This window comes from Plecotus auritus (genome assembly GCF_963455305.1).
Source record: "Plecotus auritus genome assembly, chromosome: 6".
Lineage (NCBI taxonomy): Eukaryota > Metazoa > Chordata > Mammalia > Chiroptera > Vespertilionidae > Plecotus > Plecotus auritus.
Window position 1 is genome coordinate 88,754,048 of NC_137773.1, and position 20,742 is coordinate 88,774,789.

General features: G+C 44.4%; 1 protein-coding gene across 8 annotated transcripts in view; it reads right to left on the minus strand.

Annotated features, from left to right (window-relative positions):
- Window positions 1–14,603, minus strand: part of DNMT1 (DNA methyltransferase 1) — a 40,588-nt gene extending 25,985 nt beyond the window's left edge. For 2 of the 8 annotated variants that reach the window (XM_080676313.1, XM_080676312.1), the window contains exons 1-8: window positions 14,345–14,603; window positions 7,884–7,920; window positions 7,073–7,180; window positions 6,663–6,882; window positions 4,999–5,074; window positions 2,978–3,056; window positions 2,004–2,038; window positions 1,441–1,504 (exon numbers count right to left, since the gene is read on the minus strand). In XM_080676313.1, coding sequence (XP_080532439.1) covers window positions 1,441–1,504; window positions 2,004–2,038; window positions 2,978–3,056; window positions 4,999–5,074; window positions 6,663–6,882; window positions 7,073–7,180; window positions 7,884–7,920; window positions 14,345–14,556 — 831 coding nt within the window. In that variant the 5' untranslated portion in view covers window positions 14,557–14,603. Of the gene's footprint in view, window positions 1–1,440; window positions 1,508–2,003; window positions 2,039–2,977; window positions 3,057–4,998; window positions 5,075–6,662; window positions 6,883–7,072; window positions 7,181–7,883; window positions 7,921–13,708; window positions 13,957–14,344 lie in introns of those variants that run through there. The other 6 variants (XM_080676311.1, XM_080676310.1, XM_080676316.1 and 3 more) reach the window with 5 other exon arrangements.
- Between the last annotated feature and the right edge of the window lie 6,139 nt (window positions 14,604–20,742).

The window sequence follows — 20,742 nt, forward strand, 5'->3', positions numbered from 1 at the left end:
AGGCCTAAAACAACATTTCAGATTTGCAAGCCACATAGTCTGTGCCACAAGAATTCAACTCTGCTTCTGTAGCACAAAAGCAACCAGAGACAATATGTAAATGAAAAGGCATGACCGTGTTCCAGTAAAGCTTTATTCATAAAAGTAGACAGAGGGCCCAGCCGGCGTGGCTCAGTGGCTGAGCACTGACCTATGAACCAGGAAGCCACAGTGCGATTCCCGGTTGGGGCACATGGCCAGGCTGTGGGCTCAATCCTTGGTGGGGGAGATATGCAGGAGGCAGCTGATCAATGATTCTCTCTCATCATTGATGTTTCTACCTCTCTCTCCCTCTCCCTTCTTCTCTGATATTAATATTAAAAAAAAAAAAGAAAAGAAAAGAAAAGAAAAAAATGATGACAGAGGGCCCTAGCTGGTTTGGCTCAGTGGATAGAGCATCAGCCGAGGACTGAAGGGTCCCGGGTTCAATTCCAGTCAAAGAATCGAACCTTGGTTGCTGAGTCGATCCCCGGCCCTGGTTGGGACGCATGCAGGAGGCAACCAATCAATGTGTCTCTCACATCTCTCTCTCTCTCTCTCTCTCTCTCTCTCTCTCTCTCTCTGGCTCTCCCCCACTCAAAAAAATCAATGGAAAAATATCCTCGGGGGAGGATTAAACAACAACAAAAAGAGTCCTTTCCTTTTATAAGCAGTTCTGTAAATATTTTTTAAAATATTTTTTATTGATTTTAGAGAGCGAGAGGGAGAAATAGAAACATCAATGATGAGAATCACTGACTGGCTGCCTCCTGCACACCCCTTATTGGGAATCGAGCCTGCAACCCGGGCATGTGCCTTAGACCAGAATCGAACCTGGGACCCTTTAGTCCGCAGACCAATGCACATTATCCACTGAGCCAAACCAGCCAGGGGAATTCTGTAAATATTTTAATAACATATCTGGGATTTGTACATCATCGGAGTGAAGAGAGGGTAATGAGAATGAGGGTTGGCTAAAACACAATTGGTCACAAGACAATAATTACTGAAGGATGATGAGAATATGAGAGTTTCCTACCCTATCCTGCCTACTTTTTGGTATGTTTGAATATTTCCATAACAAAAAAGCAATTTTTAAAAAATTGTTCTCATTAATTTTAGAGAGAAAAGAGGAAGCGATAAAGAGAAAGAGAGAGAGAGAGCAACATCTACGTGTGAGAGAAACACTGAGTAGCTGCCTCCTATACGCCCCTGACCAGGGATCTAGCTGCCTGCAACCCAGGCATGTGTCCTGACTAGGATTAGAACTGATGATCTTTTGGTGCATGGGACTACGCTCAACCAACTGAGCCACGCTAGCCAGGGCACAAAAAAGCAACTTAAAAAAAAAAAAAAGCCACTTTAACATTCCAGCCAATGGGATGTATAAAATGTGGTAACAGTGAAAAAACAAGGCCTTACCTTTTCATCCTCATCTTTTCCATCAGAATCTTGTGATTCTTTTTCAGGTTTCCGTTTGGCAGCTCTGCTGGTTAAACAAATATATGTCGAGTATTAGCTCAGAAAAACTAACCATATCGCCAGCTTGCGTCAAACAACAAACCAACACCTCCCTAAGAAAAAGCAAAATATTCAGAATACATCCGGGAAACAGATTCTTCCCATCCAAAAGAGAGCCACATGTCACGGTGGCTCTAAAGGCACATTGCTAACTTGTAATCCTGCAACGAGGCTTTCAGAAGCCCCTTGTGACCCCTCAGGTGTGGAAGGACCCAATGAGCGGTGCTGGAAGCTAAGAATACACATGACTGTGCAGACAGGAGTGCCACAGACATGCAGAAGGTAGGAAGTAAGAGGGTCCAGTTTGGTTTCTTATCCAACCCTGCCCCAACTAATCCAGTCTCCCAATAGCATCATCAACTCCCTGTAAACCTCTACATAGTCACAGGTCTCTAGAACAGTTACTTTAGCAATTAAAAGTACACACAGCACAGCACAACGGTGCAAGCATTTTAACTACTTACAGGTCTCTGGATTGACTTCTGCGCCTCTTTTCATCCTGAGAGGGAGAAGCAGGGATGGAGAGATAAAGAGGGGGAAATTAGCCTCTGGGAAAGACCTAGACCAAACCTGAAGTATCAGCTAGTGACTGCAGTATTGTGGAACTAGACAACAGAAGAATCTGGGCAGATATATGGGGTAGAGATGAGGCTTCAAATTTTTAACTCAGCTCCCTATACTCTACAACCAAGAGTTGATTAGGAGTTGGTAAACTATTTCTGAAAAAGGCCTAAAACAACATTTCAGATTTGCAAGCCACATAGTCTGTGCCACAAGAATTCAACTCTGCTTCTGTAGCACAAAAGCAACCAGAGACAATATGTAAATGAAAAGGCATGACCGTGTTCCAGTAAAGCTTTATTCATAAAAGTAGACAGAGGGCTCAGCCGGCGTGGCTCAGTGGCTGAGCACTGACCTATGAACCAGGAAGCCACAGTGCGATTCCCGGTTGGGGCACATGGCCAGGCTGTGGGCTCAATCCTTGGTGGGGGAGATATGCAGGAGGCAGCTGATCAATAATTCTTATCATTGATGTTTCTATCTCTCTCCCTCTCTGTTATCATTAAACAAAATAGTCATCCTATAAAATGGGCGCCTGCTTCCAAGAGTTATTAAAGTCTCATTTTCGCCAAAAAAACAAATAAAAACAACACACACACACACACACACACACACACACACACAAAACAGAGGGCCCTAGCTGATTTGGCTCAGTGGACAGAGCATCAGCCTGCGGACTGAAGGGTCCTAGAAGTAGGAAGGAAAACAAGAAAAAGACTCCAACGTTTCTGGATGGGGCTGCCTTGCCCTGAGTCCAGGGATACATCTAACAGCTTCTCAGTCACTAAGTCTATTAGACAGACCAAGTATAAAGTCACAATTATCAGCAAATATACCCAAAAAAGGCAGAGTGAAGAAACTTTAGAGCTAGCTCTACCTGCTCTTTTTCTTCTTCATCGCCAGAACTGTCCAAATTGGCTCTTCCAGGGTCTTCCTCGGATCTCCGTTTAGCAGGGCTATCAAACACAGTAAAGCCAACCGTTAGCTTGGCCAGGCCTTAGACCTCCAGCAGGTGTGGAATGACTTACATGCCTCCCACCCTCCTTAGGGCAGATTCAGGGCATGGATGCCCTCTTCCCTCCAAGGAGAGGCTTTATAATCAGGAGGTTGAAAGAGGCTTTAAATTTAATATTTCTTTGAGTGATATAGAATATCTCCATTTTGCAAATCTTAAGAAATTGTGAATCTAGACACTGATCATTGGCTGTTGGTATCACAGAAGAGACATTATATGCCTCTGATGAAGTCTACAGAGCCATTATGAAGAAGTCTCAAAAAAAAAAAAATAAATAAAGCTGGAATTTGATCAAACCTCTAGACCTAAATACCAGATTATAGGAAAACTGAAATAAGAGAACACATTAACCACCAAGGATACAAACAGATCTAGAAACTCTTATTGGACAAATGACCCACTTTTTTTTTCAAATAAGCGGCAAGAAAATAAGGAATCTAATTTGAAAGGCTTAAGGAACAAATCAACCAAACACTTCGTTTGCTACACAAGGGAAATGTGAACACTGGCTATGTATATGACAGTAAAGAATTGTTACACTTTACAAGGCATGAAAATAGTATGTTATGTCTTTTTAACTAAATGTTAGCAATTATAGTAAAATATTAATTAAAAGTTTGTCAGAGAAAGAGATTTCTTTGCCTAGAAATCTACTGAAATATTTATGGATAAGATGACATGTTTGGATTTGTTTCCAATCCAATTGGGGGGACTTGGGGTATATATGGAGTTGTAATCCACTTGGAGTAACCCAGTTGGAATGTATTGGGTGTAAATGAAATGACGGCCAGGAGCTATTAACTGGTAGCACTAGGTGACAGGTTATTTGGGGGTGCATTTTACTATCCTCACTAATTTTTTTTAAAGTTTCCTATAGTTAATGAAAATAAGTTCTTCAGAAATGCCATTCATACAGGGATATAAATACAGCATAGGGAATACAGTCAATAATCTCTATATATAAAAGCCTAATATGCTAAGTGTCCTTCCGACTATTTGACCAGTTGCTATGACATACACTGACCACCAGGGAGCAGACACTCTGACCGGTAGGTTAGCTTGCTGCTGGGGTACGGCCGATCGGGACTGGGCAAGACAGGCCGGACATGCCCTGGAGCCCTCCCGCGGTCCCTCCCTGGCCCCAATCGTGCACTGGTGGGGTCCCTCAGCCTGTCCTGTGCCCTCTTGCAATCTGGGACCCCTCAGGGGATGTCAGAGAGCTGGTTTTGGCCCAATCCCCACAGGCCAGGCCGAGGGACCCCACCAGTGCACAAATCCATGCACTGGACCTCTAGTACTGTGCAGGCAGTCTTTGGGTTACATCGGACTCGGCGTACATCATTTCATGATTACATCGCCATCTCCCATTTATTTATAAAAAAAAGTACCGTCATTTTGACGTATGTACATTATGTACTTTGTTTTTTATTATTTACTGTATTTACCACAAGTAAAGGCCAGGAATTGTTATCTTTCTTTTAAATTTTTTTTACTGTTTCACTTCATTACTACTGTGTATGTGCTCCATGTGAGTGACGTAGGTGCTTATGTAGGTGGGTTCCGACTTACGGCGAAAATTGCATTGTAGGAACGGATCTCAGACGTAACCCGAGGACCTACTGTAATAACCATGTATGGTGCCAGGTGGGTACTCAAAATATCAGGGGGAATACTTTATAAAGTTTCTGACTGTTTTAGTTTCAGGTGTACAGCATAGTGGTTAGACAAAGTATTGAATGTAAAAAAAATATACTGTTCATAAATGTCTAATAAACAAAACTGCACAGGCAAACCTATGCAACATGGAAAGTCTAATTCTATATATGTTTTACAAAAGCAGTTAGCCCCTAGAAAAGGCAGCTGTCAATTCATTATATACTGACCCCCTTGTGAAATGAGAGGTGATGGTGGTCTGCCTGGTAGACTGCCTTGTAATCCTGGGGCTAGGTGAGACTTCAGCTGTTTAAAGAAAAAAAAAAAGCCACCATGAATAAAAAAGTTTACAGCAAAGGTGCAGTTCTTCAGCATCACCAAGTTAATGAAGAGGATTAAGTGTCCTTCCCTGTACTCTAATCAACAACTGTCTTGATAAAATTGGCAATTAGGGCCTAGTCAGTTTGGCTCAGTGGATAAAGCATTGGCCTGTGGACCAAAGGGTCCTGGGTTCGATTACAGTCAAGGGCACGTAGCTTGATTGCAGGTTCCCCAGTCCTGGTTGGGGTACATGCAGGAGGCAACCAATCGATGTCTCTCTCTCACCATCAATGTTTCTGTCTTTCTCTTTTCCACGCTCCCTAAAAAATTAATGGAAAAATATCCTCCGGTGAGGATTAACAACAACAAAACAAATTGGCAATTAGCACCTACCTGCTAGTTTTACACAAACTTTTATTGAGGGGCCAACCCCTGAACCAGACAAGGAACCTGAACCGTCAAAAAGTGAAGGGGCTAAGCTTTGGCCTGTTTCTCAGTGGTTAGAGCGTCAGCCTGTTCACCTAAGGTTCGATTCCCAGTCAAGAGCACCTGCCTGGGTTGCAGGTTCAATTCCTGGCCCCAGCCGAGGCTTGTACAGGAGGCAACCAGTATATGTGTCTCTCACATAGATGTTTCTGTCCCTCCTTCCACTCTCTCTCAAAAGTATTGGAAAAAATATCCTCTGGTGAAGATTAAAAAAAAAAAAAAAAAGCGGCCCGGCTGGTGTGGCTCGACGGTTGAACATCAACCCAGGAACCAAGAGGTCACAGGTTTGATTACCAGTCAGAGCACATGCCCGAGTTGTGGGCTGGATCCCCAGTAGGGGATGTGCAGGAGGCAGCCAATATCAATGTTTCTCTGTCTCTATGTCCTTCCTCTCTCTCTAAAAATCAGTATTAAAGAAAATATATTTTATAATGTTGAAAAAAAATTAAAAAGTTAAGTGGCTGAGAGCTGGACCTGAGCTCAAGTCCATGCTCTTTTGTGTGTAAAGATTCCAGAAGAGTTACTTTGACTACAAACTTGGAAGGAGTCTAAAAATAAATGTTTGGCTTCAATAGGCATATTAACAGAAGTAATTTTTTTTAATATATTTTATTGATTTTTTTTACAGAGAGGAAGGGAGAGGGAGAGAGAGTTAGAAACATTGATGAGAGAGAAACATCAATCAGCTGCCTCCTGCACACCCCCCACTGGGGATGTGCCCACAACCAAGGCACATGCCCTTGACCGGAATCGAACCCGGGACCCTTGAGTCCGCAGGCCGACGCTCTATCCACTGAGCCAAGCCAGTTAGGGCAACAGAAGTAATTTAAGTATTAGTAGTTCCTGTTACCTAATACCTCATAAACTTAGCCATGTTTTGAGATCTAATGCCCAAGATTTGGTCAAAGACAAAATTTAGATTAGTATATGCCTAAGCTAGTTAGGAAGTATAATTTACTAGTTAGGGGTATACACAAGAAACAAACCAGGAAGTACTGCCCAGGAGGACTATGACTCCAGGTCTGACTGTCCCCTTCTTTATGTGATAACAGTTTCCATCAAGGTCAAACGAGTTAAGGGCTCTTACACTTGGCCTCTCCATCAGACTTGCTTCTCCTGGGCGTGCAAGGTTTGGATATGGATTTGGGTGACTTGTTTTCCTCTGCCATTCTCACTCTGCAGTCCTCACCACTTGAATGACTCCCGTTTTCTAGACATCCATTCACTTCCCGACTGAAAGGATGAGCTCCATTCTCCAAGGACAAATCTTTATTTAAAAGGGATTTGACTTTAGCCAGGTAGCCCTCCTATAGCAGGAAAGGATAATTTAAGTAGCAGTGAATGTAAACAAGTGGCAGTAAGAGAATAAGGAAACAAAGGCATTTCCTTTATAATGATCAGGTAACAGGGGGAGCTGGGGATTACTCCACCTCCCTGGTCACAGACAAGCGGCATGAGAGGAGACGTTTTCTAGATGTCGGGATGCTGAAAACTTACCTCTGATAATTCTTCTTTATGTAATTTCGTTTCCAAATCACATAACTGATTCTTTATTTCTGTTTGCAGAAATTCATGCAAGAGATTCAATTTCTCCTTCACACACTCCTAAGGGAAGGATACAGGTTTAGGAAGTCCCCAAACTCCCAAGCTACTAACTAATGGACATTATAATACACAATTATGCTGCCTGGTCACATAACAATGACTGAATGGCAGGCAATGCTGACTAACAAAAACCTAAGTATTCACCAAGACACTTTCGTGATGTTTCATTTTGTGATATGTTTTCATATCACATTATTTCCAGATGATGAAAAATAGAAAAGGTCAGAGGTGAGACAGAGACATACATGGCATATTAGAACAAAACTGTGCTTCTGAAAACAGTGTGACCAAGACAAGTTATAGTTCAGAACTGATGGTTTGGAACTTAGATCGGTAAACTTGTCAACAAGTTACCAAAAGTCAACTAGTACTAGCAGTATTAACATAGCACATTAAGCAATAAGAATATTTCCAAGTTATCTCAAAACTTTATGGAAAAAACCGATTCCACCTAAACTTTTTCAGGGGAGAGCACGATCACAGTTGCCCGCTTCCACGAATTATGCAGTTGAGTTTCCACATTTGGGGAAACTGCAAAGGCCAGCACATCCAGAGTGCAATGGGTAAGCCTCACCCTAGGAAAACCACCTTCCTGATCATGGTATCTCCCTGCCAAATAAGTATCCCCTTAAACTTTTTACAAGCTACAGAATGATCTGTCAGTCACATTTGGTAGTAAAAAATGTTTTAAGATAGTGATTACCTTTTCTGTTAAGCTATCTCTTTCCAAATCTTTGAGCCTGGGGAAAGAAAATAAGGGAAAAGGAAAAAACACTTGTTAAGCAACTTTATTTACCTGTAAGAATTAGTACCACAGTTTTAAAGAACTTGGGAAATAAATTTAACCTACATGAGTGTTAGGAAAAAAACAACATAGTGCCCCCCCACCCCCATGTCTAGAATGCCTCTTTTTTTGATTGAAATGAGGTCCTCTTTTGTGGGGTAGTTTCTTTTAATGATGGTGAGAGATGATACAGGAGTTCTATAACAATACAGGGGTGGTAAAAAGTAAATGTGCAGTTGTAATACAAATAAATACAATAATAGCCCTAACCGGTTTGGCTCAGTGGATAGAGCGTCGGCCTGCGGACTCAAGGGTCCCAGGTTCGATTCTGGTCAAGAGCATGTACCTTGGTTGCGGGCACATCCCCAGTGGGGGCTGTGCAGGAGGCAGCTGATCGATGTTTCTCTCCCATCGATGTTTCTAGCTTTCTATCCCTCTCCCTTCCTCTCTAAAAAATCAATAAAATATATTTTTTTTAAAAAAAATAAATAAATACAATAATAATACAAGAATTAACTATTTCCTGTACTCACAACTGTAAACCTATTTTTGCCCACCAGTATATATAATTTTAAAAGGTACTGGGAAAGGAAGCAGGTCAGAGTTGGGTCCTTCTGTAAATTAAGTGACCTACAGGTGGTCTTTCTCTAGTTGGATCTGGGAAGAGCCAATAAGAAGGTACACCTTCTTATTGTGGTCAGTGTCAGAATGAGGACCAGAGCCACGGGATGCTGTGGGGAATAGACAGATAACATTCCTAAAAGCTGAGGTGGAGGGATGGCAGCCTTCTAATGAGGACTGTATGAGATAGGGAAATTAAGGCAGCAGGGGTGCCCACACAAAGGGGGAGATGCATGAACTTAGAAGACTTGGCTGGCACCTGGCCCAAAAGCTCATCCTTTGGAATGTTTGTACCTAAACATTCAGAAGTGCAGAACTGTCATGAGTCTGGCTGGAAAATCATGGTCTGATTTGATTACTGAAGAGGTATCTTGCTTCTTTGGGAGGAAGGGAGAAAAAGAATAAAGGAACAAGAATGGACACCCAGGAAAGGTGGAGAGGCTGCTCCTAGTCTAAGTGCTGACTGTGGGCAGTGGGGCGACAAAAGGTCTAACCATTAGGGCGAGCAACAGTCAGTGGAGTGGCAGCACACTGGGCAGGGACTAGGCCTCAGCTGTTTCTGGATCTTCTGGCCCAGCACCCACAGACTAGGTACTCAGTTATCACTAGCCCAAAGGGCAGGAACCGAGCTTTTCCTGAGGGCAAGTGTTATCAGCACAGCCAGGAATTTGAGCAATAGGCTTTGTTGGACCAATATCTTACAGTAGCTCTTCCAAGTGGATGTGGATCCTGCTTCTAGTTTTGATCATCACTCACATCTGTGAGTACTTACTATATGCCAGGCCCTATTCCAGGCAACGAGCTGGGTGATTGGACATAGGCATTGCCAGGTAGAGACCTCCTGACTTGGGTGGTAAGGAAAGGCGTTGCTGTAGCAAAAACTCTCAGCAGACTGCAGCTACAGTGGTAGTACAGATGACCCTTAAAGAACATGAGTTTGAACTGTACGGGTCCACTTATGTGTTTTTTTCAAAATACTATAACCATATTTTTATGATTTTAATAATTTTCTTTTCTCTAACTTTCTTTACTGTAGGAATATAGTATCTATATATATTCTATATATATAAAAGCCTAAGTGACCATTATGGACGACCAGCCAGTAGCTATGACATGCACTGACCACCAGGGGGCAGACACTCAAAACAGGAGCTGCTCCTTGGTGGTCAGTGGGCTCCTATAGCCAACATCCTGCAGCCTGCCAACCTCCCATGGTTCCTCCCCCAGGCCGGCAGGCCCCCATCAGCCCCGATCGCCGACCAGGCCGAGGGACTCCACCCGTGCACGAATTTGTGCACTGGGTCTCTAGTTAATAAATAACATACAACATATGTGTTATTCAACTGTTTATGTTATCCATAGGCTTCCAGTTAACAGTAGGCTATTAGCCCTAGCTGGTTTGGCACAGTGGACAGAGTGTTGGCCTGCGGACTGAAGAGTCCCAGTTTCAATTCCAGTCAAGGGCGCATGCCTGGGTTGCGGGCTCGATCCTCAGTAGGGGGTGTGCAGGAGGCAGCCAATCAATGATTCTCTCTCATCACTGATGTTGCTATCTCTCCCTTCCTCTCTGAAGTCAATAAAAATATAAAAAAACAGACAGTAGGCTATTAGTTAAGTTTGTGGGAGTCAAAAGTTAAACTCAAGCCCTGGACAGTGCTTCTCAGTGGTCAGTGTCAGCCCATGCACCAAAGGGTTATGGGTTTAATTCCCAATCAAGGGCACCTACCTGGGTTGCAGGTTCAATCCCCCACCTGGGTACAGAGGGCAACTAACCAACATATCTGTCACACTGATGTGTATGTCTCTCTCTCCTTTCCCTCTCCCTCCCTCTCTTCCACTCTAAAAATCAGTGGGAAAATATCCTCGGGCCCAGCCGGTATGGCTCAGTGGTTGAGCGTCAACCTATGAAACATGAGGTCACTGTTTGATTCCAGGTTAGGGCATATGCCCAGGTTTGGGGCTCAATCTCCAGGTAGGGCATGCAGGAGGCAGCCAATCAATAATTCTCATCACTGATGTTTCTATCTCTTTCTCCCTTTCCCTTCCTCTCTGAAATCATTAAAATATATATGTATTTTTAAAAATACAGTATGAGAGAGATAGTGGGTAGAGATGGAAGAGGATATAGGGGGGATAAATGGTGATGGGAAATCAAAGAAAATGAATATAGTATCAGAAATTCAGAACTCTTTGGTGGGGAAAAAGGAGAGTAACCAGGCTACAAGTTTTAGAAATGATGTTTCAGTGAACAGCAGCTACCCAGATGGCTATTCAGCAGCTAGAAATTAAAACTGGCTCTCCCGTGAGGCATCAGAACTGGAGGTATCTATCTCCAGCAGGCACCCCAATTGCTGAAAGTAGAAGTCCCACAACCAGAAGAGATAAGGGGCCAAGAATGAAAGGGGATGGGGAAGTGGGGTAATCAGGGAAGAAAGAGACTCCCTGGTAGTAGACAGCAACACAAAAAGCAAGGATACAAAGAATTAAGAAGCAATACACTGAGTTGAAAGAAGACAGAATGCCACTTCAACCCTAAAGAAAAGGATGCCTAGGCAAGAGAAGGAGCGGACAGCTGGCACAAAAGCTAAGGTGGCAGTTGAAAGACCAAGTCCAGACCATTCTACAAGAAGCCAGGAAAAAAGGAAGTTTGGAACAAGCCAGCATATATCTCATCTCTATACAATGCTACTCCCTGCCTCCGTATTAAGATGAGCATATTAGTGCTTTAAATTATGTTCCTCTAGTGGAAATAAATTATACAGCCTACCACGTGATAAGCGCTATAGGTTTCTATGCAGGTGCTGCTCTACCATGTTTACACCTATCAGCTCAGTTAGTCTTCATAATGCCTTGGTAGAACAGGCACCTCCACCCCATTTTACAGATAAAGCACCAAGAGGTTAGTCACACAGCTGCAAGTGGCGGGGTGGGATTTGAACCCTAGAGGTCTGCACCTCTAGAATCCCACTGCAGGGAGAACTAGAAGAGGTTAAGTCAGTTTTTCCCTATCCAATACCTACTCAGCAGGAGCCATGAAACTGGTTCAGAACTTTAAGACCTGGCTTAATCTAATCTCAGAATGACTAGCAGATAAGAAAGCTGTCATAATTACAAAGGCTAATTGGAGTGGTGCCAAGGTTGCTAGAATCATGTGTAAACCCAGGCTTCATTAAAGGGGAAAGTTTGACATGCAAGCATTTGAGTTTACTGTACACCAAACTGCAGAAACAATGAATAAGGAAAACATGCTCCGATAATAAAGCAACTCCAGAGTTGCAAGGCAGCATGCGAGGTGCACTAACACCCTTCTCCAAAGTGGGGGAAGGCGGTTGTCTTTCTGAATATAATCTTAAGAATAAAGGGACGAAGCCCAGTCTCACATTGGTCACTCTGCATGGTCTCAAGCCCCGAGAACCTAAAAGGCGGCCTGTGTGACTTGTGAGAAGAACACAAGATGACTCAGGCAAGAGGACAGGAATTCTGGACTTCAGGCCAAGTGTACCAGACAGTGGGGGTGAGGGGAGCAGAGAGGAAAGGGGCAGGAAAACCACTGGATCTAACTTATTTGTAAGAGGATGAGTTTCCACTTACAGAAAACAGACCTGAGTGGCAACAGGAAGACAAGTGGAAGACTATCACTTTTCTATACAAATGATGGCAGCTTGGGCCGAGTAAGAAAACTCAAATGGAAAAATGTGGCTTGTTTCTGAAAAGCGTGCTTTTTAGAAGACTTAAGATAATATTTTTTATTTTAATATATTTTATTGACTTCAGAGAGGAAGGGAGAGGGAGATAGAAACATCAATAATGAGAGAGAATCACTGATCAGCTGCCTCCTGCACGCCCCCCACTGGGAATCGAGCCCACAACCCAGGCATGTGCCCTTGACCGGAATCGAACCCGGGACCCTTCAGTCCACAGGCTGACACTATCCACTGAGCCTAACCAGCTAGGGCAGTTAAGTAATACTTCAATAAAGAAGTTAAAGACCAATCATTGAAAATACTTTGTAGTTTCTTTACATATGTAATGGAACTAACTATATGCGCATTTTAAAAGAAGCTGCCATAGAAACACAAGTTAGCAAAAATGACAGAAATGCAAAAATAAGGACGGGTTCTAAACTCTGCTCCTACAGTATTCTAACGTACTTAGGTTCCTGTCATATAACAGATTACTCATCTCTAATTTTCATAAGCCAAGAAGCGTTCTACCTGCATTTATAAATCTAAGTTTAAGGAAGTGTTTAATGCCATGTCTGTGTATTTTGCACACTAAAATTCAAGATGTAAGAAAGGCTGTTGAGAGGATCTCATAAGCTGACAATTTCAACGTCTACCACGTGGTCTAAAGCAGAAATCTGAAAAAGCTCCATACCTACAGTAGGCAATTCTAGTTCTAAGTTAATATGGAACCTAGAGTAAATGGCAGATTTAACACCTAACATTCAAGTTTAGTCAAGCAAGACAGTGGCCTGGCCCAATAAAAACCCTGAGCCGGCGAGGTCAGCCAACACAAGGCTAACATGTGGGCCTTTATGTGGCAGGCATATTCTCATTAGCTCCAATACCACTTTATAATGCATATTAACAATCCTAGTCTACAGGGACAGCTTGTTTATGACACTTGCCCAAAGTCAACCAAACCAGGAGAGGTCGAGTTCTCACCATCAGAATAAAGAAGGCCAGGCCCCATCATCTCGGTATCATGAGGCCAGAGACTTTCATAATTCCATTTCCAATCTAAGTCTTGTTATATGTTGGGGAGGGAGGCGGGGGGAGAGAATAGAGATGCAGATTCTTCAAAAACACTCCCCTCTCTGTGCTTAAGTATTTGGATGTGGAAGGAAGGAGGGCATATGTAATAACTTTCAACAATGAAGATTTTTTTAAAAATAAGTGTTTTGACGTGTTTTTTTTAATCCTCACCCGAGGATAAAACTGATTTTTAGAGCGAGGGAGAGAAACATCAATGGGTTGCCTCCTGTATGCGCTCCAATTGGGGATCGAACCCACAACCTAGGTAGGTGTCCTATCGGGGAATCGAGCCCATAACCTAATCGAGCCCAGGACGGAGCTCCAACCAACTGAACCACCAAGAGGAGAATTACTAGAAAAGCCTACTCAGTCTTCATGCTGCCGGAGCCCTGGCCCTCGTTGCATGGTAAGTTTTTTCCAGAATACGGACTTCCCAGCAGTTGGAGATGGAGGGAGCCTCCCAAAAAAGACGGCACTCGCAAACCTGAGCCCCAACCGGCGACGTCTGTCTTTGGTGGTCGCCATCGGGATGTTGGTGCGGAACGCCAAGAGGGTTCCCTGAAACACCCTGAAGCCAGGTCGGCCAGGCCCCTCGACCCCCCACAGTGTGCACCGGAAGTGGAGGCCAAGTGCCGGGCCGAGTGGTGGTTCGGCCGTGGGTTGCCCACTTCCTGTACGACCAAGCTGAAGACAAGTCGGGCGGCTGTTCTGGGGAAGGGATCCCTGAAGCTGAGGTCAGAGGAGACCCCAAGTTCCTAGTCACGAGGGAACTGTGAAGGGCCTTGGCCCATTTTGGCGCCAAACTGCCAGAGACGCGCGCCAAACTGCTCGAGATGCGCGCGACCGGAAGTCCCACCCTACGCGCGCCAACTGCCGCCAAGCAACCCCACGCATGCGCGCCCGTCTGTCAGCAGCAGCCAAGGGCTACCCAGAGGGGAAGCAACCCCTGCACCCCCAGCGACATGCCACCCCACGGAGCTCGCGGTCCCCTGCAGCACCTACCGCCTGCGGACATCGTCCGGCAGTGAGATGGCCCGGGAGGCCAGCGCGGGCACCCGAGCCGGGGCGGTTCGGGCAGGCATCTTGGAAGCTGCAACAGAGGTGTCGGCAGCACAGGCAGCTCTGGCTTTTCGCGCGGAAACCGACAGGGAGGGGCTGGCGGAGGTGGCGCGTACCACCCCGGCCTGGGCATGGGGGAAGGCGGGACGTACCATGCTGAGAGAGCTTGTAACAGTTGCGGACAGGCAGAGTGGAGCCTGCTGTGCCCAGGGGGTGCGCATGCGCGAGACGAATGTGCACCCCCGCATGGAGCAGTGGACTTGTCCAAGATCCAGCGTTTGCTCCAAGCTTTTTGCATGAGACATTCATTCATTCTTTCCAGTATGCTGGGAATAAAAAAGGGAGGATCCCCATGGGATTCAGGCATGTAGGCCTTGGATTCAAGTTCTCAGTTCCAATCCCATCTCTACATGTTTGCTCGCTATAAGGACCTTGGGCAGGTCATTTGGATCCAGCCTTAGTTTCCTCATCTATAAAAAGGAGCTAGGCCCTAGCCGGTTTGGCTCAGTGGATAGAGTGTGGGCCTGCGGACTGAAGGGTTCTGGTCAGGGCACATGCTGGGGTTGCGGGCTCATAGGGGTTGTGCAGGAGGCAGCCGGATCAATGATTCTCATCATTGATGTTTCTATCACTCTCTCCTCCTTCCTCTGAAATCCGTAAAAAATGTATATAATAAAAAAGAGCTAGCCCTGGCCGGTGTGGGTTAGAGCATCAACCCACACACGCCCAGAAAGGTTGTTGCAAGGTCATACCTGGGTTACAGGTTTGACCCTTGCTCCCATTAGGACCCATGCCAGAGGCAATTGATTAGTCTCTCACATTGAGGTTTCTGTCTCTCCTCCTTCCTCCCTCCCTTCCACTCTCTCTAAAAATCAATGGAAATATTAAAGGGGGAGGGGGGGGAGGCTAATAGCATCTACTCCAAAAAATTATCAGGATGTATAACTAGCACCAAGGATCTCAATTTAGGGAGACCCGGGCCACTTCTACAGCCTGTATGTTTAAAAAAGCACCAGAACCTTGTTTGAGTGGCTCAGTTGGTTGACCGTCCTCCAGTGTACCAGGAGGCTGTCAGTTCATTCCAGGTCGGCCCATACCTGGATTGCAGGTTTGAGTGCACAGAAGGCAACCGATTGAAGATTCTCTTTCTTTCCCTTCCTCTCTCTAAGAATGTCCTGGAGTGAGGGCTTAAATAAATAAAAGGGTGTTTTGTTTTGTTTTGTTTTGTTTTGTTTTGTTTTAGAGCACCAGAACCTGGGGAAAGGATAGTTTTCAACAAATGCTGCAGGGGAAACTGGATATTCATATGCAAAAGAATGAAGTTAGACCCTTACTTAATACCATATGTAAAAATTAACTCAAAATGGATTAAAGACCTAAATGTAAGGCCCAAACCTATAGAACTAGGAGAAAACCAGAGGGGGGCAGCTTCACAACAATGGGATTGACAATGATTTCTTGGTATGATACCAAAAGCACAAACAATAAAAACTATAATTGACAAATGGGACTACATCAAATTTAATTTATACACAGCAACGGAATCAATCAACAAATGGCAACCTATGGAATAGGAGCAAATATTTGCAATCCATATATGCCATAAGGAGTTAACATCCAGAGTATATAAAGAACTACAATTCAGACAAATAACCCAATTTAAAAAATGGGAAAGGATTTGCATACACATTTCAAATTCTTTTGAAATAAAAGATACACAAATGACCAATAAGCATATGAAAAGATGGTCAACAACACTAACCATCAGGGAAATGCCGATCAAAACCACAATGAAATATCTCATATCCATGAGGAAGGCCATTATCCAAATTGAAGTATGACAAAGGTGTAGAGTTCGGAACCCATTTGCACTGTTAGTAGGGATGTAAAATGATGCAGCAGCTACAGAAAAGTGTGGAAGTTCCTCAAAAAATAAAAATAGAACTACCATATGATCCAGCAATCCCACTTCTGGGTATATATTCAGAAGAATTGAAAACAGGATCTTAAAGAGATATTTGCATATCCAGTTTGATCATTGCATCATTATTCACAGTAGCCAAAAGGTGGAAGCGCCCTAGCCAGTTTGGCCCAGTGGATAGAGCGTAGGCCTGGGGATTGAAGGGTCCCAGGTTGGATTCTGGCCAAGGGCACATGCCTGGGTTGCGGGCTCGATCCCCAGTAGGGGGCGTGCAGGAGGCAGCCGATCAATGATTCATTGATGTTTCATCTCTCTCTCCCTCTTCCTTCCTCTCTGAAATCAATAAAGAAATATTAAAAAAAATAAAAATAAAAAATAAAAAACAAAAGGTGGAAGCAACCCAAATGTCCATTGGTAGATGAATAAAGAAAATGTGACACCCTAGCCAGTTTTGCTCAGTGGATAGAGCATCAGCCCGAGGACTGAAGGGTCCCGGATTCGATTCCAATCAAGGGCACATGCCCGGGTGGCAGGCTCGATCCCCAGTAGGGAGTGTGCAGGAGGCAGCTGATCAATGATTACCTCTCATCATTGATGTTTCTATCTCTCCTTCCTTCCTCTATGAAATCAATAAAAATATGTTTTAAAAGAGAAAATAAAGAAAATGTGTCATAGCCCGGTTGGCATGGCTCAGTGGTTGAGCGTCAACCTATGAACCAGGAGGTCATGCCTGGGCACATGTCAGGGCACATGCCCGAGTTTCAGGCTTAGTCCCCATTGGGAGGTGTGCAGGAGGCAGCTGATCAATGATTACCTCTCATCATTGATGTTTCTATCTCCCTCTCCCTTCCTCTCTGAAATCAATAAAAATATTTTAAGTGTGGCATATACATACAATGAAATATTATTCAGCCTTTGTATTGTTATTAATATTAATTATTATTAATATTATTATTCAGTGCAGATGTAGAAGGGAGGAACTCTTGCCCTTTGTGACAGCATGGATGGACCTGGAGATTATTGTGCTGGGTAGAACAGGCCAGTCAGAGGAAGACGGGTACCATGTAATTTCACTTATGTGGAATCTAATGAACAGGATAAACTGATGAACAGAATGGAACCAGAGGCATGGGTACTTGGAACAGACTGACAAATGTAGGGGGGAAGGGAGGAGGAGGACTGGATGAAAGAAGGTGAAGGGATCAGCCAAAGAACATATATGCATAACCCATGGATACAGACAATAGAGTGATGAAGGCCAGGAGAAGGGTAGCAGGGTAGGTGGAGGTAAGCAAAAGATGGGGGGGGGGGCGGGGGAGGATCGGGACATCTGTAATAGTGTCAACAGTAAAACAACAAAAGAACTAATTCTTAGACAAATTTTCCAAAGTCAATACTTCTATCTCCATTGTAACAGTCAATTCAATCAATATAGATTTTTAAAAGGGTTTTAAATAAATGGTTTGTCTAATTGTTTTCTCTTAATAACCTATAAAGGATGCTCATTTCAAGATTATTACTTTAAAAAAAAAAAAGGAAATCCTGGCCTTTGAAACAACCTGATGAACCTTGAGGTCATTATGGTAAGTGAAACAAGCCAGTCTCAAAAGGCAAATACTGTATGATTCCACTTATTGGAGATATCTCAGGTAGTCAAACTTGGGTAGAGAAAGAACTATGGTGATTACCAGAGGCTAGTGGGAGGGCAGAAAAGGGAAGTTGTTCAATAGAGCGGAGTTTGTTTTACAAGATGAAAGTGCCAGAGATCTGTTGCACAAGAGAATGTATGTAGTTAACAATGCTGTTCTGTATTATAGTACAGTATGTAAATACTGTAGATGGTAAATACTATTTTTTTTACCACAATAAAAAACCCACAAAAAAAGGCCTATCTTATTGTTTATTTTTGTTTGTTTTTAGGGCTGAGGGTTTTTTTTTTTTTTAAGTACTTTATCTGCCATAACAGAAGCACCAGAACAGAGTTAAAAATAATGATACAGTTTTACATTTTTATATTACAAAACGTGTAAGTGAATGTGTTCATAAACACAAACATAAACCTAGTTTCCACAGCAGCTGGGAGGGAGAGGTGGGCCTGGCCAGAAGTGGACCTTAGGCCCTCTGGTTGCTATGGGTTACCCACACATAGCAAGATCCAGGAGAATGGAAATATTAGAACTAAAGTTAATAACTATTAATTTAATATTTAATCAGCACTTCTGTACTGCACCAGGCTCTTTAGAGAAGTTATTTAATTCTTAAGCATTAAGGGAGATATCAGGACCCCATTTCCCATGGACTAGGATAGCTATTACAATGGAGCCTGCCTCAGAGGCTGCTTACCCAAGATCATAAACTCAGGGACCAGTAAGCAGCAGGGACCATGATCTCAGGTGTCTTTACCTCCAGAGCCTGCATGCAAAAGAGCCTGCTGTCAGGCCCTGGGATGCCAAAGGGACAGCACTGGGGGAATTGGACTGAGGAGAGGGGCAGAAAGTGAATAGCAGATAGAAGACAATCTGACCAGAGTGAGGCTCAAGTCCCATAGACCTGTCAGAAGCCTGCTCTGGGCCCCTAGCCCACCTTAGGAAAAGGGGTGCTCACAGGACCAGAAGGGAGGTGAGGGAAGGGGAGACATAAGCAGACCAGCTGCTGTTCAGGGGCCTCAGAGCTGCCGGCCAGGGGCCTCAGAGCTGCCGGCCAGGGGCCTCAGAGCTGCCGGCCAGGGGCCTCAGAGCTGCCGGCCAGGGGCCTCAGAGCTGCCGGCCAGGGGCCTCAGAGCTGCCGGCCAGGGGCCTCAGAGCTGCCGGCCAGGGGCCTCAGAGCTGCCGGCCAGGGGCCTCAGCTCACAGGAGAACACTATCTATTGGAGGCTCCCCTCAGGTGGGTTACCTTTATAATCCTTTTGCCAGCAGATAATTGACCCATTTTACAGAAGGGGCAAAGGCTCAGGGACATAAAGACTTGCTCAAGAGCCCGAACAAGTTGGTGCCAAAGCTGGGCTTCCAGCCCAACTGGACCTGCTCTCAAGTTGCTCAGGGGCAAAAAGCCAGACATCATCTCTAACTCGTGTCCTCCCCTCACATGCAAAGCATGGGGAATCTTAGTTCTTCCTCTGAAATTTAGCCCAGGCCTTTCTGCTTATTTCCTCTGCCACCACCTCAGCCCAGACTGCCATCGTCACTCACCCAGACTATTCTAGCAGCCTTCTCTCTGACCCCCCAGACCACTGTATCTAAAGAGCTTAAAAATTTTTTTTCGGAACGTGCCATTTTCCTCTTCCCCACTAAAACTCTCATAGTCCTTGAACTAAAACTTAGCCCTTGAACTAAAATCTAAGTATTTTACTCCGTTTACAGGTCCTGCCTGAAGGCGTCTCCTTCTTCCTCTCACCGAGCTCCAGCTTTGACCCACTGTTAGTCTCTCAAGCTCTTCTGTGACCCAGGGCCTTGGCCTTTGCTGTCACTTCTGTCCAGGCCACTTTTTTTTTTTAAATCCTCTCCTGAGGATATACATATATTTTTTATTGATTTGAGAGACACACACAGAGACATCAATATGAGAGAGAAATATCGATCCACTGCCTCCCCTACGCGTCCTGACCAGGGACCAGATCTGCAACCTGGGTATGTGCCCTGACTGGGAATTGAACTCGCCACCTTTTGGTGTATTTTGGGATGATGCTCCAACCCATGGAGCCACACTGGCCAGGGCACCCAGGCTACTCTTCTGGGAGAGTCACACAACTCAAAGTTTGCTGCTACCCAAAGGCTTTTCCCTGACCACCTGGAAGCAACCCCTCACCACTACCAGTCACTCTATCCCGTTACCCAGTTCCTTCATAGCATTTACTGTCAGAGATTCTCTTTACATCTATTGTAGTCTGTCTGCTCCATTAGAACAGAGCAAGGATCACCAAGTTTTTCTATAAAGGATCAGGTAGTAAATGTTTCAGGTTTTGTGGGTCCTATCTCTCTGTTGCAGCCACTCACTCCTGCCATTATAGCATGAAAACAGCCATAGACAACACATAAATGAGTAGGTATGGCTGTCCCAGTAAGAGTCCAGCATCCTTCCTGGGCCGTATTTACCAAAACAGATGCTGGCCCAATCCCTGCAAAGGTTATGAGCTCCAGATGGCAAGTACTGGTCTGCCTCCTTCACATCTGATGCTCCAAGGACTCATCCACAGGAATCTAAGTATCAGTTGAATTAATATATAGGACATGGGAGGTGCCTGATGCAAATGTTGGTAGGTATCAAGCCATTTCTCCCCCAGAACAATGTAATTTCCATTTTGCAAACAGGGAAACTGAGGCCCAAATCAGCTCAGGTTTGTCTCTAATCCATGAGTCACCTGCTTCATTCCAGAGTTTTTAGCTAAAAAAAATATCAGCTAAATCAATGGAGAAAGGATACT